At 41.1% G+C, this 16,947-nt stretch overlaps 1 protein-coding gene across 1 annotated transcript; it reads left to right on the forward strand.

The window, feature by feature from the left end:
• Positions 1 to 38: 38 nt before the first annotated feature.
• Positions 39 to 14,177, forward strand: SKA3 (spindle and kinetochore associated complex subunit 3). The gene is made up of 9 exons (XM_009708934.1): positions 39 to 141; positions 1,294 to 1,358; positions 2,251 to 2,416; positions 4,050 to 4,473; positions 7,654 to 7,754; positions 8,517 to 8,701; positions 8,908 to 9,120; positions 9,312 to 9,430; positions 14,003 to 14,177. Exons 1-9 carry the CDS (start codon positions 39 to 41, stop codon positions 14,175 to 14,177), a joined length of 1,551 nt encoding a protein of 516 aa, XP_009707236.1.
• The last annotated feature ends 2,770 nt before the right edge of the window (positions 14,178 to 16,947 follow it).

Raw genomic sequence — 16,947 nt, forward strand, 5'->3', positions numbered from 1 at the left:
GGGCGCTGCCCCTCTGGTGCTCCCCTGCCGCGCGGGCGATGGATGTTTCCAGGGACTTCTTCGGTAAGCTGCGCGCCCTAGCCCTCACGCTAGACAAGGAGGCGAAGCAGCTCGAGCGGGCCCTACGCGGAGAGGACCCGGGTACGCGCAGGGCTCGCCTCCTCTCCTCCCCGCGGCCGCCGAGTCCGCCGAGGCCTCTCCGCTCCTAGGGCCGCAGCCCTGCTCCGGGGCTCCTGCTGGCGTGTCCGTCCCAGCCCCAGGCAGCAGGACCTCGAGTTGGGAAGGTGATCTGGAGGGATGCTCCCAGTGACTCGTGGTGATGGGCGTCACGCCTGGGCTCTGAGGCCGATGGCCCTGCTGGGATAGCCGGGGGTAGGGGGGTAGCCATTGTTCCCCAGGAGTCCTTGATGATTTGGGTTCCCGCCTGCGGTTTTCCCCGTGTGCTCCTCTGGGCATGCGGAGATGGGCCTTTGGTGGGCTGATGCGTCCGGGGGTGGGCCTGGGAGTACCTCGGCAGGGTATTATCTGGGCTTCTGTCGTCTCTCTGAGCTCCTTTGTGGGTGTGGAGGTGAGCTTTTGTCACAGGGAGAAACGGAATGAAACGGGAATCACATTCTTGCTTTTACTCCTTTTCATGGACTGAGACAGGGACACGCATTTGCAGGGCTTGTTCTCCCTCTGTACAGATAGCTCAAGCTTCTAATTGCATTTATCTCTGTGCTGTGTCTTGTCACGTAGCAGGTGTCCTCCTTTACGCTATTTGCATTACCTTGATTTCCAGTGCAAGAAGTAATGACTGCTGCATGTGTAAGTGAACAATACTAACGTCTGCCCACGTGCAAATAAGGAAGAAGAATTCAGCTTTTTGTTGGTGTATGTTTTTCAGTGGTGTCTATACGCGCTTTTTTCAATTTTTATTATTATTTCAAGTTCAATCTTTTTGAGGATAAAAACCTAGTATAAATAATCCTTGACAGCCCAGGGACCTACCTGTTGTACCAACATCTGCTATATGTTCATTTCTACAATATTAGCTGCAACGGTAAAATGGAAGCCTGTGCAGATTCTTTGTGTGGTTTAACATACTGTGCAAATTGCAATCTTACTCTGTGCAAGGTACCCAATAGGAACTAGTTTCTCTTTGGTTTTCTCTATGACTCTTTCTCTAACATATGACTCCAACATCTCTAATACAGGAGATTACGTTCTGACGTAGAATGTACTTTTGTGCTAAAATACTGATACCCCCTTTTTCCCTTTCCAAACATTTTTATGTGAACATGCATATCAAAGACTATGAGGATGAATCTCCAATAAGAGTCTTACATGACCTCCATTGTGAAATCAAGACTCTGAAGGTAACATCTTAACTCACTTCCTCCTTGAAAAACTAGGGGAGGGGGTGTTCCGTAAACTTATGGTTCTGTTTTGACCGTTAAGCCACAATACAACTTTGTTAGTCAGCAGTTCTGACCCTTCTTTTTATTCATTTACATCTAAGTCCTCATAATGGCTGTAGATGTTGAGGTAGTGCCCGAAAACTTGTGGGTGACTTAAAGTAGGTTTAACAGTGCTTATTAGTTTGCAGTTGCTGTTGTCGCTCAGATCAGCAGGGGACAAAGGTAACAGGGAAGTTGTAGCTGTGCCAAGGTGTAGTTGTAGGGGAGCAGGATTCAGGAGCAGCAGCTCCCTGCGGAAGAGGTATGCTTGTTTGTGTTCATTGACTAGCACTTAGAATAAAGAAAAATCTTCACGGAAGTTTCATTACCTTCAGCCATTCAGTTAAACTTGTGAATAATGTTCTTTATTTCTTTGTTAGAAGTAGGAAAAATGGGTTATAGAAATGAGCAAGTGTACAAATAATTGAGAGGTAAGCTAGGATATAAACTTGAGGTTTACCATCAACTCTGCACTAATTCTTTGTACGTGAGGAGTAAGTGTCGAAACTAATTGCTGTTATCTCATTTTTATGGAGTAAAAGCATATATTTTTGTTTGAGAGGTTGCCAATAAGTAGTTATCATACTGTGAACTGTCATCTTAGTTTAACTTTTCTAAGTTTTTGTACACTGATGCCCTACATGTTCCTGACATTTTGTAACCTAGTTTTCAGGTATAGGTGAGACCTAAATTTGCTGCTTATCCTCATGTGAATTGAAGTTCAATACTTATTCCCAAAACACTTAATGTGTAAACAACTACCATGTGGTGATTTGAAAACCAATATTTCTGTGTTTCCCTGCCCCCAAAGGAAGATGTTAATGCCAGTCTTGGTAAGAGTTGCTCTGAAAAACAAGCAATTCATGAGTTTATGAAGGCAAGTGAAATATTGATGCAAAGAAATGCAGCAGATCTTGGAAAAATAAAAGAGCTGTTCCAGAAATACGGCTACAAACCACATGTCAAAGACTCTACAGGTAATATTTCTTGGCAATACCGTATGTGAAGACAAATGTGATTTTCTCAAATGTTTCTCTTTAGCTATGTGTATCTCTCTTTTAATTAAGAGATCAAGTACATCTATGTTACTTGCTTTGCAATAATATCCAGAGGGTAAAAAATTCTGTTGTGATTGGTGTCATAAGAATAAACCAAAATACAAAAACTTGGATCTCCTGGCTTGCTTTTAAGTTAGCGTGTGGGGTTTTTTTGGTTGGTTTGGTTTTGGTTTTTTTCCCTCCAGGAATAGTTGTATTTGGAAAACATGTTAGCAAACATGTTTTCATAACCCAGAGGATTACGCTGCTTCAGCTTCTCATGCATGGGAAACTATTGTAGATATATCTAAATTAGTTCGTATTCATATGTGGTGATTCCATTAACTTAAATCACTATAGAGAAAATACTAAGATAATGTGCTCCACAGCACAAATGGGACAAGAGAAGCATGTACAGGGATTAGGTGACATGTGGCAAGCAGTAGTAGCTTGATCATCGGACATAGGAGAGGTCCTTAATCCAGCCAGAAAGTGCGCACGCACCTGTGTGAAAAGTCCAGGTGTGCCAAATGAGCGTAAAACCCTACAACTGTCAGTACTGCACATACCCCTTTTGGTATCAAGGGCCCAATCAACCTTCAGGAAGCCTTTGGCAGCACACACCTTAACCTTCCCCTGAGGGTTATCAGTCATTACACAAAACAAAATTGTGGTTGTGGGCCTTACTCACCTCTGAGTTAAGCTACTACAACTCTTTTACTAAGATATGGCAGAAAGCTCTGATTTTATGGTACTTTCCTTCCTGTCCTCCAGACAGGGCTACGAGGTTAATTTTATTTTTTAAGATGTATTTTTAAGCTAAGTGTATCTGAATATGTAGTACTAATACACATAAAGTAATGCCTCTCCCATGTTGTTTTAACATCGCCCCCTCTGCTTCTTACATCATGCAGAAATTCAGAAACGTTTCAGGGTGTTTCAGTTGAACTACAGAAACGTACAAATTACATGTTTGCTTTTTTCTGCAGTGGGCTCTTGTTCTCTAGAAAGCTACCTTCTTTCACAAGTTTTTAGTTGCTGCTTCATAACCTTTCAGAAAAACAATATTGTTTTTCTGAAGAATGAGCATCGAGTACTGTGTACAGCCTTTGCTTTTTCCCCAAAAACATTTTCAGTTCTATACAGATTTTGTTTTCATTGTCACTTATGTTGTACATTTTTAATGAATTGCCCCTCATGCACTGAGATGAAAACAAATAAATGTATTTAAGATTAACACTTCTTGCCTGCTCCATGCAGGGAGATGAATTCTATTAAAAATACACTTGTGTAAAAATATTTCCATTTCATTTTTCCTAGAAATAATGTTTACTAATAGAGCGAAATTCAGTACATGTGTGACCTGTATTATAAATATAGCTTAGCCTGATATGAGCTTTTGATATCTGTTGTAGCTTCAGGTTCAGTGCTTTAAAATGAAAGACGAAATCTATTTTTTACAATAATAAATAAAAAATTTTGAATACTGATGGGGGGAGTCCCAACTTACTTTATAAATTCTTAAACCAGAAACTTCTGACATAATTTTTTTTTAATTACTTTTCTCAAACAGAAGAGAAGGAAGAAGATAAAAGTGATTCAACAGTGTCTGTCCAGAATAAATCTGATGAAGAAAAAGCAGACGATGTACCTCATCTTCCTTCTTGTACCGAGAAGCCGCTGGTGCCCAAAGACCCCCTGCGTAACCCCCAGCTTTCTGATTTTGGTCTTTCACAATATGCTTTCTCCAGGCCTTGGAGTGCAGTAAAAGCACAACAAGCAACAAATGCCAATCAAGAAAATTCAAAGAACAAGACTCCACTAAAAACACAGGCCCCCTGTATTTTGCCCAAAACACCAAAATGTATGCTAAAGATGGATGATTATGAGTGTGTAACACCAAAACTTGAACACTTTGGCATTAGTGAACATACCATGTGTATGAATGAAGATTATACAATGTCACTTATTCGTAAAACTACTCAGACGAGCAAGAAGTAAGTAAATTACTTCAGATTGTTTCTCTACTGAATTTTCTGTAGTTTCTTCTTGCTGTACTAATTTCTTGCTGCTGTTGCCCTTCTCTTTGTCTTTAAGCAGGTGATACGTTATTATCTCCCAGCTGGTTAGTCCTGTGTCTTTATTCAACTCTCTACATGTCTTTTCATCTACCCTTTGCAGTGCAAAACGCTGCCGTGAAACACATCTCTGATATACTCCCTCCCTTGACTCCACCACAATAAGAATCTTCTGTACAGAGAAGGCGAAAATGCACAGTATATCTGTGTTTGTTTTTTTTTCCTTAACCTTGCATTTGGATTTGAGGACATGTTGTCTGCACTGGATATTACATGGCCAATTTAAAGGTTTCAAAAGCTTTAGGAATATAGACCTGGAAAAAACCTCTAAAGCATTCAGTAAAATGCCCCATTGTAGAAATGGTGTATTATCTCTTAGGTTATCCAGCCTGATTTTATGAAGAGTTAGCTGTCTTTGTTTCAGTCTTCTGTTGAAAAGACATCTCCAGATTTTCACTGTTCTAATTAAAATCAAGGAAAAGCATTTGCAGGAGTGACATGTAGAACATCTTAGCAGTAGAAGAGTTTTTCTATACTTTTAAGGTAATGTAAAGGTAGTTAGATCATGTTTTTATAGTTAGTATTAGCAATACGTTCAATTTTAAAAGCTGACAAAAGTATTTAAAATAAACTGTTCTGCAGCTAAATATTTGCTATTTAGTGAAATTGTTGAAAAAAACCAAAAACCATATTCAAAATAAATTGTGGAAATAATTCAAATTTTTTTTTTAAATCCCTGATATTTGCAACATAGGCACAGGTGTGAAGTTCTTCAGAACCATGCCAACTTAAGTGACTTTGTCCCCCAAAGATCCAGTTCACTGCAATGGTTAAATTTGGAGTGTTTTTTTAATTTTAAGATTACTGGGGGTGGTGTGGGGGCTGTGAAAAGATACATTTTCTTTTAAAATAGTTTTGGTATTTTTTCCCTTTGTATAGTTATATAAATACTGTAATGTCTATAAAGCTCTAGAATATTTGAATTCTAGTAACAGGAAAACTGTTACTGAATCCTGAAAGATATTAATTAAAAAAAACGTTGCCTCTCAAATAATATTTTGAAAATAGTTTCATCTTATTGGACAATTTAAGTTCTTTTGATATCTGTAATTTTTTGTGGTTTTGTACTACTTTTCCTGTTTAATAAGAACTGTTTTAAATGTGATCTTCAGCTTTAATTATGGCTGTAATTTATAAACGGATACATCCACAAATGTAGATTCTATTCTGTGGCTTCTAGTGAAACAATTAGACAGTCCAGTAGCAATGTTTATATATAATTTTTTAAAAAAAAAATCACACTAGCAGTCTTCCATACTTCTAGTGACAATATTGAAATTCTGTAGAGAATTAGTTATAGTATGATTGCTCCTTAACACATCATCATAATTAATGACCAAAACAGATGGATAGACACTAATTGTGACTAAAGCTGCAAATAGATTCAGAATTAGTGGCATATGTGAGAGGTCATGACATTAAGTTCTTAGAGTTAAAAATGTTGTGTAACTGTCTTTTAGCTTATTTGTTTCATTTCTTTTGCAACATGAAGTTAGAGTTAGCTTGCGGTTTGATCAGAAAGGTTGAACCAATTCAGCAGCTTGTTACCTCCAAAAAGCACTCATCTCACCTCTTAGTGAGAACGCTCGGCATGTTAAATGGGCAAAACACTAAGCCAGCAAATAAAAAAAACAAAGAAATTAATAAAAGAAAGATTTTTTTTTTTTTTCCACTGGATAATGGGCAGAATCTCTTCCCTGAGGATCAGATAAGCAAAAAAACTAGTACAAACGAGGTAGCCTTATACGTGTGGTTTCCAGGTACAAAGACAGGTAATAATGCTGACTTTCTTGGAGACTGCCCTACCCTTTCATATACCTTGCACCTGTGTCAGCCAGGTCTTGTACCTAGCTGAAATCTGTTTAGCAGCTGTGCATTGTCTGAAAACCCCTTTAAAAATTCACCTCAAAGTTCTTAAATATTTAGCAGACCTCATGTCCTCCAACTTTGTTTTTCACATTTTCAGTTTTGAAGCAGGTGAAAAGAACAATATACTTCAATGCACCTACTACAAAACTGAAACCAAAAGTAATTAGGAAAGAAAAAAAAAAAAAAGGAAAGTGCCTGAACAAAAGTGTTTATTGTACTTGTTCTTCTCCAGTGTAAAAAACTAAAAATCATATGGTTTCAGGTATCTATAATACTTCCAAGGCAGAACTGACTTGAAAGATTATCTTTTTTTTTTAACCTCAAAATTTGAGATGTGTTCATCTAAGTAAAATATACTGCCTCAACTGAATATATGGCCTCAAATGGTTTGGGGTTGCTGGTTTTGGTGTTGTTTTGGTGGTTTTTTTTTAGCTTAGCCTTTTTGTACAGAAGCTCTGAATCTGGTTCTCATAGTTAAGGTAACTTTTTAAATATTTAAAATCATTTTCTTATAGAGACACTTTTGTGTAGAGTTTAGTTTAGGTAAGCTTCTACTTTTCGTCTCGTATTGTCTCTTAACTGCCTACACCCCTCTTCCATTAGAATATCTTGGATATTAAAAAATAATTTTAAAAAATTCAGTTTCCAGTTTTGTGGAATTGATATTAAATGGCTTTTCACTCTGAAGTCAGCTAGTGATTAACATAAGTAATCTTATTAAAACTTTAAAATTGATTAAAAATCTTAGTGTTTCACAATAACGTTACTAGGTTAAGAGCCAAAAAGATTTCCTCTTCTTGTTTAGAATTTTGTAGGCAACAGGCAATTCGAAATAGACCGTACCCCTAACACAGAACTGATCATCTCGGACAAAGAAAATTGATCCTACCCTGGACACCTATTTGTTTTGTTTTGGGGTTCTTTTTAAGGCCTCAGATTGAAATCTCAGTGTATTTGATAATTGTGGGTGGACTGAACATTTGCATGCTACGAATTGCTGCAGTAGAATCATAGATGAAAATTATCTATGAGAAAATTATCTCTGAGGAAATTAATTTTTGACTTGCATGTTGATGAACAAATACTAGAGAAGTGGTCAGGTTGACAATATTCCTTTAACTGTGATTTCTTCATATTACTTGAGAGCTAATTGAGGGGTTTGGTTTTCAGGTTGGTTAAAAAAGGTGATCATGAAGTGAATGTACCAGAAATGACATCCAGGGAAATCATGGTTACTCCTGGGCCAAAATCAAAAGTGACAGCCGAGAAAGGTAAGTTAAAAATATGTGAAATAAATATACATATGCATTTTTTACATCATGCATGTGTAAACGCATTGTAAACACATGGTAAACTTTTAAACTGTATTTCTTGTTAAATATAGTTAATTTGCGCCCAGTCATTGTACGAGTAGTAATGTCTAGAAAATTAAATGTTGGTGGCTACTATGGGAAGGTTTCTCACTTCAGTATAAATCTTTGCTCATTCTTCTACTCATCCATCTAGAATTATGCGGAGGGATCCATCATTTTGTAACTGCAACTTATCCTTATTTGCAATAAAAATGCTGTTTTGCCAACTTAGCCCTCTTTTTTTTCTGAGAATATCCATTAGATCCGTTTAAAGATAGGAAAGAGGCTAACAAGAGTAGTGCTAAAACTTCTTTGAGAAGAGATATGATATGTTCTGTTGAAAATGTGTGAAGATTTTGGGACATAGTGACAATTGAATATACGAGAAGCTAAAGCAATGTTGATGTAAGTTGGGATTTTTCAGTTATATTCAGTAGAGGGACTGGATTTATTCTTTTTTTGCATTTGCTGCTTTTATGGAATTCTGTAATTTGGATGGTTGTTCATAGTAAAACTGTCAACTAAAATGATACAGGTGTTTTAGAACATGCAAATCTGTCAAAAGCTGATGGACTTAGCAAACTAAACTGGGGGCATTGGAACTGATAGTATTTTAAATTTATATATATGCGTGTGTATGTGTATATTTTTTTTTTTTTATTCCCCCTGCCTTAATTTCAGCAGCTGACTGGATGGCTTCTCCTATGGTACTTGTGTTCTGTACTCCTGATGTGAAAATCCCTTCCAGAACAAAGAGTACAGTATTACCAGGGTCACCAGAGACAAATGAACTGCCTCTTCCCAGTTATACAGGAACACCACAGTTTCCAAATTTTAAAACAAGATGGCTAGAAACAGAAGCTAAGGTAGTAAACACCAATTATGTACGTTTGCACATGCTTTTTTTACCATAAGCCATTTTTCAAATGTCAGTTTGGGATTCTTTTCCAATACTACTTTTTCTTATGTCATTGTAGATGATCTTTCTGATGGTAATTTTGTAAGAACATTTATTAAATACTTTACCTAAGATAAGTAAATTAACTGAAGGCATTTAATTCCTCTTTTGCAGCAGGTAAAGCAGGGGGGAAAGATTGAGTCGGTGACAAAGAATGATGCAACAGATAAACAATACATAGAAGATAGCGTTCCTTTTGCTGTGAGCTCTGATGAGTATCTTAAACATTTTGGAGACCCTTCTCCTCCCAAAATAAAAGACTATGACCAGTTACTCAATACTCCTCCACCTCCAGAAATAACAAGGATACCAGACGATGTTCTACAGGTTAGCTAATATAAGTTCTTTTTCCTAAATAGTTTTAATATCAAAATAGTAAAATCAAAAGGGCTTAGTTCTATCAAATTTTGTTCTTCAAAAAAAAAGAGTTCTCTGCTACTTATTAAAAATGTATAAACAGTAACCCTGTTTTGAGTTCTTAGATAATTCTTTTTATTCCCTTTTAATGTTTCCTGTAGATTCTGTCCAAGTATAATCATCAAGTAGACTCTTGTAAAGGCAAGAAAATGGAGACCAAGGCAGGAGATACTACAAGATATGAAAGTGATTTCACTGATTATTGCAACAAAGAGAACAGGTATGATTACATTTTACAAATTTGGTTAAGTAATTTAATTTGGAGGAGCTATGAAGATGCTTTAACACATTTAGAAATTCATGCAGCTGTTTGCTCTTCAGCTACCAAAATAGCTCTTGTTACTGTGACTGAATAACTATTCTTTCACGCGGTATCTGACTGCCTTTTTGTAAAGAACAAATACTATAACAGATTGTGTGTCTGAATCCTCCCAACTTTAAAAAAATAAATAAATGACGGTAGAGTTTTGCTGGTTTATCTATAGGTCTATGTTGCTTTGTGGCAATCGAAGCACCAGTGAATGCTTTCTTCTGAGTAAATTTAAGCAATAAAACTAAGGAATTGGAGAAAACTATACAAGTGACACGACCGATTTCATGGTCGTTTTGGCAAAGACAAAGTTCTTTGAAATGCAAAGCCACATTATGAACAATGTGTGAGATTAAATTAGCCTACAGTAAGTATGAGTAATCTTTGAACAATGGAATAATAGCTTTAAAAAGAACTCGATACGTTTGAATAGAAAGAAGTTTTTGTGACAACTTGATCAAGTGTCGATATTGCTGATTCAGTGTAAAGTGTATTACGCTTGTTGATTATCTATTAAACTTGGGGTCAGTACAGATTATTTAGGTAAGAGGTACAAGGAACATGTATGGAGTCAAGTAATAATCACAGCAACCCAGAATGAGACTGATAAAAGTAGGTATCTTAGTATACTTGGAGTTGGAATCCATTTGAGTAATCAAATAGAGCAAAGCTCTTACTTTAGCTGACCTTTCTTTTTTTCTTGTCAAGATAATTCAAAAAAAAGTTTTCAATGTTTGTATCTTCTGCTAATTCAAAAGATAATTGAGATAATAAGTTCATGAACTCTACTGGATGTAATTGCAGAGGATATCCTGGATTTTTCAAGCCGAACATCTGAAATCAATCTGAAGACCATGTTGAGACTCTCACATTCATGGATCTTATCACTGAATTGCAACAAGCTCAAAAAGCAAAAGAAAATACTGGTGGGAGGAAAGAGCCATACAAAGGAAAAGTTGCTTTTTAATGAAGAAAAATTATTTATCCATGACATGGATAAACTCATTTGAACTAACAATTTGCGTTTAATTTTTTATTGAAGTTATTGGCAAAGTATATTGAGGGGTTTTAAATATAGATACACTTCAAAGAGGACTGGGGTCATGTATGAGGCAGTACTTGAGTTGTTTCACCTGATTCTCATGTTTGTTGTGTGTGCTTGCATTTGCAGTAGGCTGCAGAGAAGCGTAGTTAGGCTGCAATAAAGGTGAAGTCCCGTATCCCACCCCAGAAAGCAGGTGTCTGGCTGTTCTGGTGACACTGTACATCTTTTCAGGGCTGAGTTTGAAGTGTAGTACTTCAGCCAGATTTGGTATCTTCAACAGAAACAAGGGGCTTTTATTGGAAGAGTAACTCCTGCTTTAAAGCACTTCTGTGCTATTAGTCATTTCTGTAACACTAAGGCATATCAGACATGTTCCTGCATCAGGCTCTCTGTTACCTGGCTGACAGACAGGCATTTCTTATGTTGCTGCTTCTTTCTTATTATGGTTTTTTTACATCAACATCCTATTAGGTGCTATACATCTGTTTTCCTTTTGATAGTCTAACCTCTGTAGCCCTGAAAGGTTCCTGGCTTGAATATGAATTATTTGAAAATACCTTGTGCAATTGGTGCTGGTTATATATATCTCTAACTGCTGGAAAGATTTACTGGCCGGCATGTAGGCGATTGCTTACTCTCCTGTGCTGCTGCCATGTGCATTCTGTAAGAGGTGGTGTCACTTCTAGAGATGCCCGTCTATCCCTCTAATAGCTGAACAGGCTTAGTTCTCAGAGCTGTTCAGCACTTTTTTTGGTAGCCATAGTAATTGGGATTTTTTTTTTTCTACCAGAGATTTTACTTTTGTCCACAAGAAGTCCCAGCTACGTATCCTTGTTTGCAGCCAGTTTGTCGTTTCCAGTGTCAACTATTTCTCTGAGTGACTCCAGGACCGCCCTTACCAGCTCTACGTGGTCTTCCTGTTGATGGCTAAAATTCTGTCGTTTATATGAGGGCAGGTATGCAACACGTGAGAAGGGTGAGACTGTCCCAGGAGAGGGGGAGAAGTGTACGCCTTTCTGAACACAGCTCCGTATTTTTTTTAAGTCCTCAGGATATGCAAGCATTTAGAGATGCCTGGAAGTATTTCTCCAGTTGCTTAGACAGACTTGTCCTGGCTAAAATGTATCAAGTCAAGGTGCCTTTTTCCGGCTATTCCAGTCAGTCTCCAGGATAAGCGTACATCAAATTAACTGGAGAAGCTGATTTTTCCACTAGTTCTGGCCTGAGCACACTGTCATGTTTCTGTGTTAGCTTCTATTTAAAAACATGTATGTATTATTATATATGTCAGTCATGAGCTTGATCAACACTTTTGAATACTAAATAAATCTGTCTCAGATGCTTGGTGACTGCTATGAAAACACTTACTTATTCTACCCCACTCCTTCAGAGGGTGAAGGCCAGACCTGCATCCAGCATCTTCACAGGCTAAAACCACTGAATGGGCTGGATGCTGGTCATGGAATTTCCTGGTACAATGTATTCTGCTGCAGAGCAAGAATCTTTCAGCCAGAGCGATGTACCCGCGCTAAGCAGGAGGGGTTTCCCAGCCTGTGTTCTCCCCCCACAGCACTTCATGGCTACTTTCTTGCCCTGAAGCAAACCAGGTATCCTGAAAGACTCCACTTAGCGTGAAATGGAACAAGCAGCACTACTGTCCTGAACCTTGCAGTATTCCCCCCTGCCTTCATCTGGTGAAATCCCCAAATATAAATGTCTTTTCCCTAAACTTGAGAACAACTTGCACTCCGCTGTCCTTTCGTCCATTAGGGAACTGTAGAGTTGTACCGAGCAGTGCTGGGGTTCTCACTGGAAGCTGCTTGCATCATTTTTCTTGCCTATTAAACATTTTCTACCACATTTCATAGCTATTTCATTAACTAATATGAAGGGGATTCAGTTCATATTTTGAGATACAAATTATCTTCAGGATGACAATAGAAATCTTAATGTTCTGGTCTACTCAAGCTATTATGATGTGATGCTGGCATGAAAATTTTTGGAATCTAGGAATGAAGTTTTACTAGTTAGTTTTGGTTTTCTTGCCTACAATATTATCCTAATACAAGTAATATTGCTGTTGCCTAAGCAGTGGTTTGAGTATTTGGGGTGACGGAGAGAAAAGCTGGCAGAAGTGAAAGCATAAGCAGTGTTGGAAACTGGTCTGCGTTCAAAGTCAGCTGGGGAGGGAAAGTTTTGTGGTTTGGTTTGTCTTTTTTTCCTACTTAGATCAGTTCCTTGCGCAGGTGGCCGTGTGGCCATCTGATAAACTGCCCAAACACTTGGAACCACCAAGGGTGTAGCCGTGGGGCTGGAGGAGGGTAAAACACCGCCTAAGCCAGTATTGCTGCTGAAGAAAGGCTCATCCCACTGTGCAGTAAATATAGCATGTCAGCGTGGGAATAATGCAGAAGAACTGAAAAGAAAGTTATGTGTTGGTTTGTTGTGGGGTGAGTGCGGTAACAGCATTGGCCTGTCGGTGCCGTTTGGGTAAACGGTAGGTAAATAAGTAGTAAATGCGGTGGTTCCGTAAGGGACAGTCATCACCTGAAAACGGGCAAACTTGACTCAGCATGATTCGGTGTTGGGCTTAATTTAGCTTACTGGGAGGCTGCTTCCAGTGAGGCTGTTTGACCAGTTCTCGCACAGAATCTGGGGGCTGTGCAGTTTTATGATGGATGCCTTCCATTTGCTGAGCCACTGAAAGGCCAATTCATTTTGGTTTCTCTTCTCGTTTGTCCTACCCAACAGGAATCTCAGACTCAGCTTCTGGCTGTGTGAGTGCTAGATCAGGCGGAAGGGAAGGGCGAGAACAGGATCGCACCTTCTCATAGTAGCCTCCAGCCAGAAAAGATTGAACCCAGCACAAAATTGCACTTCAGTATTTAGGGACATCTGGGAAGCAACCAAAGCAGCACAGCCTTTAGCTTTCCTTCCTTTGCAGTGGTTCTTAATCTTTTCTTCCTTTTTTGAGTATTTCAAATGTGTCAGCTAACAGAAGCTTCTCTCTGTAATCCCGTTTGTTGTCAAAGGAGCGTCTCGATTGTTCTGCCTAGGAAGTCCCTCGAGGTGGTCAGTGCTTGCTTATCTTGGAAACGTTTTGCTTGAGGTTAAATACAGATACAGATCTCACAGTGAAATGAAATTTCCCCAATGGTTGTCAAACAGATACATGACATCATCGCTTTTAATGCTTCCCGTTGTGCTTTTATTGATGTTTTTATAAATCACTGGAGCAATAACTGGAGTGCAGGCTTCCTTGGTTATTTAAAGCATCATGGATGCTTTAACTTTCCTGTCAGATGTGATATTTGCTTTGTTCCCTGATGTCATTATTCAGATGTTCAGGTACCCGCAGTGGTTGCATGTGCTCCGTCAACAGCTGGAGCTGATGCTGGAGATGCCTTGTGTTTCGGGAGCACCTTGTTTCCCCACAGGACAGTGATACAGAGATTGAGGCGTTCACGAGGAGCGATGACAACATCCAGTGGCCGCACCATGGAATCACATGTACGTCAGCCCGCAGGAATACAGCTTTCTACCAGGAAGACGTCAGTCAATGCTGGCTATATTATCTGTCAGCTTAAACGTGAAACCTCATGGGGTTCTTAGGGCAATACCCACTCTTACAAAGGGGCCATTGGCATCATGGTAGGGAATTTCTTTGATCTTATCTTGTCTAATTCTAGTTGAAAAGTTTAAAAAAAAAAAAATAGCACAAACATGCTTACACAGGGAATGGTCTATGGAAGAAGATGCCGTGCTGCACAGGCATCTCTCCTGGGGAGAGACCAGATGAAGGACAGTTTGCAGAAAAGCCGGCAGGAAAGTGTTCAAATACTTTCATAACTTTTGGCATAACGTATTCCTGGCTTAAAGCCCTGCGGGTATGTTCCCTAATCATTGTTCACGCAATTGTTGTAAACCAACCTAAGGCCTGGCTGTGCCGTCCCGCCTGTCCTCTTCCCCCAGCTGCAGGTCCCACGCCAGCAGTTGTGTCCCTGCAGTTGTGGCTGCAGGAACTCCTGCTTGCCCAACCACCAGGAACGAATTGTTTTCCAAGGTTAAACTGTTCATGGACTCTGTGCGCTGACCCAAGTCACTGCTGACCTTCTGACTAACTCCCCTTCCCCCTCCGCAGGACAACTGCGGGTGGTCGTGTGTGACTGGGCTGGAGGGGACACAGCTGCTACCACAAACCTGGCCCTGGGGAGGTGCAGGGTGGGGCGGTTCCTTCCCGGCCACGTAGGCTGTTGTGATGGGGTGCTGGTGGGAATGGACTCTGTGCGCTGACCCAAGTCACTGCTGACCTTCTGACTAACTCCCCTTCCCCCTCCGCAGGACAACTGCGGGTGGTCGTGTGTGACTGGGCTGGAGGGGACACAGCTGCTACCACAAACCTGGCCCTGGGGAGGTGCAGGGTGGGGCGGTTCCTTCCCGGCCACGTAGGCTGTTGTGATGGGGTGCTGGTGGGACTGTATTTCAAACCTTTAGTGCTTTTATGTGCGGGTGCTTCCCTTCTCCCTTGCAAGTGTAAGCCTCCTGCTCTCCAGTGCAGCGCTTAAACCACCGGCAGCAGGAGTGGGGTGTGCTTGCTGGCGTGGCCCAGGCTGGGGAAGGGCTGCGGGCAGCGCACAGCCCCGCTGGGCAGGCAGGGGACGAGGGGTGTGGGTGGGGGGCTGCTGTGTGCCTGGTGCTGCGCTTCAAATACCTGCCTGGAACCGCTGTTGGGGCTTGTTCTCGGCAGCCTGGAGTATGTCCTTCGTGGCTTTCAGCTAGAAGACCTCAGCAGAAGACTGGAAGAAAAACGGGTCAGCTGTGCTTGCTCCTAACTCTTGCTCCACCAGAAGTCTTTGACGTCTGTGACACACACTGAGGGCTCAAGGAAAGGAATCCTTGGATTCAAACAGCAGCACAGCGGGGCTGTCTGGGCCAGGTGCAGTTTCAGGCCCCTGTTAAAGACCCCCAAGTTTCTTCAAGCCTGAAGACGCTGGCTCATGTTTGCCTGAAGCGCGGGGTGGGGGATTCACGCCTCGGCCAGTGCTACGAGGAGCTCACCCAGAGGTGCGCTTGAAGCTGTCACTTGCAGAGGTCACTGGAATTTCTTGCTCAGCCTTGGAGCGGCCAAGTGAGTTTTTGGGCCAGGATGTCTCCACTCCAGCCTGTCAGTTCTGTGAGACTGGAAATACCCCAGGGAGGGTCCCGAACAGCCCAGCCCCTCTGAACCCAGCCCTTACCCGTTTCTCATCTGCAGGGCCTTGCCCCCGTTTCCCAGCCAGGCACCACCTCCTCCACCAGGGTCTTGTGGCCGTGCTGTGCATGAGGCAACGTGGGTGGCTTACAAGTCACGTTCCTCGGGGTCCTGTTCTGTTGGAGGAACTGATGCTTTTTTTTGACCCAGCTGATCTGCTGTGATGTCTGGACACAAGGGCTGAGACAACAGCAGCAGGTAACTGGATTGCTTTAGCTCTCAGCAGGTTGTGTCTCAGCTGTTGCATTACTTAGAGCGCCCTTCCTTGAACGCCATCATTGCCGTGTCATGCATTTGCTCTGACACAACAGGGTTTCTGACACCACCTCATTTTTCTGTGCTTTCCCTTGGAAGTGTGAGGACTTGTTGATAATGCTTCAAGTTTTCCTGTTTCTGATTTTGACCAGAGCTGTAAAGCAAAACTTAAACCTCCGCAAAGCAAACGCAGTGCCGGAGCGAGGCATGTGGCTGATGCAGCCCAGGTTATTGACAAAGAGTGTGCATTGTCCTCGCTTCTTAACGAGGGAGTGAACCCAGATTGCAGTTCCTCCACCAGAGATGCACTGCAGCAGAACTTTTATAAGGGTTGTGCTGCCATTGCAGGGAAGGAAATGGCTGCTCTTCTGAGGCTGCAGCCTCTGCTCCCGTACATACGTATGTGTGGGTGCGCACCCGTGCATGAACCTGCAGTGGAGGGGTGGTGAAATCAGAGGGAGACTGTGAAAACAGAGCCCTGAGTTTAAGGCCTGAGCATGTCAAAGAGGAATCTTCCCCCCCATGTTAAATGAAAGCCTGGCTAACAATCCCCTTGGTGTGGAGGGAAAAAAAAAAACAACACATTTTTGATACACCTTAAGCATAGTTTAGGAGGCTAAAATGAGGGCAACAAAAATTTAGTTCTAAGAACCAAGTTTGCTTGGGGAAGCAGAGCAGACAGTCCTTTGGGACAAACCAACCTGGGACAGGCAGGAAAGGCACACCAGAAGGAACCCAGAAACGTGAAGCTGCAGCGCAGCCTGAGGTAGCTGCTACTGAGAGTAAAAAAGAAAAAAATTAGGGAAAGTTGCCTCTGTTCTGTAGCTGAGTCCACTTGGCTGGGCAGGCACCCCATGGGCGGGACGCTTCTCCTGG

Source organism: Cariama cristata, unplaced genomic scaffold, assembly GCF_000690535.1.
Source record: "Cariama cristata isolate BGI_N322 unplaced genomic scaffold, ASM69053v1 scaffold10531, whole genome shotgun sequence".
NCBI lineage: Eukaryota > Metazoa > Chordata > Aves > Cariamiformes > Cariamidae > Cariama > Cariama cristata.

Excerpts from the sequence above, each read along its gene's own strand:
- SKA3 (XM_009708934.1), top strand. The coding sequence starts at position 39 with ATGGATGTTTCCAGGGACTTCTTCGGTAAGCTGCGCGCCCTAGCCCTC. Across the intron at positions 4,474-7,653 it reads ACTACTCAGACGAGCAAGAA|GTTGGTTAAAAAAGGTGATC; the intron begins GTAAGTAAATTA and ends TTTGGTTTTCAG. Across the intron at positions 8,702-8,907 it reads GGCTAGAAACAGAAGCTAAG|CAGGTAAAGCAGGGGGGAAA; the intron begins GTAGTAAACACC and ends CCTCTTTTGCAG.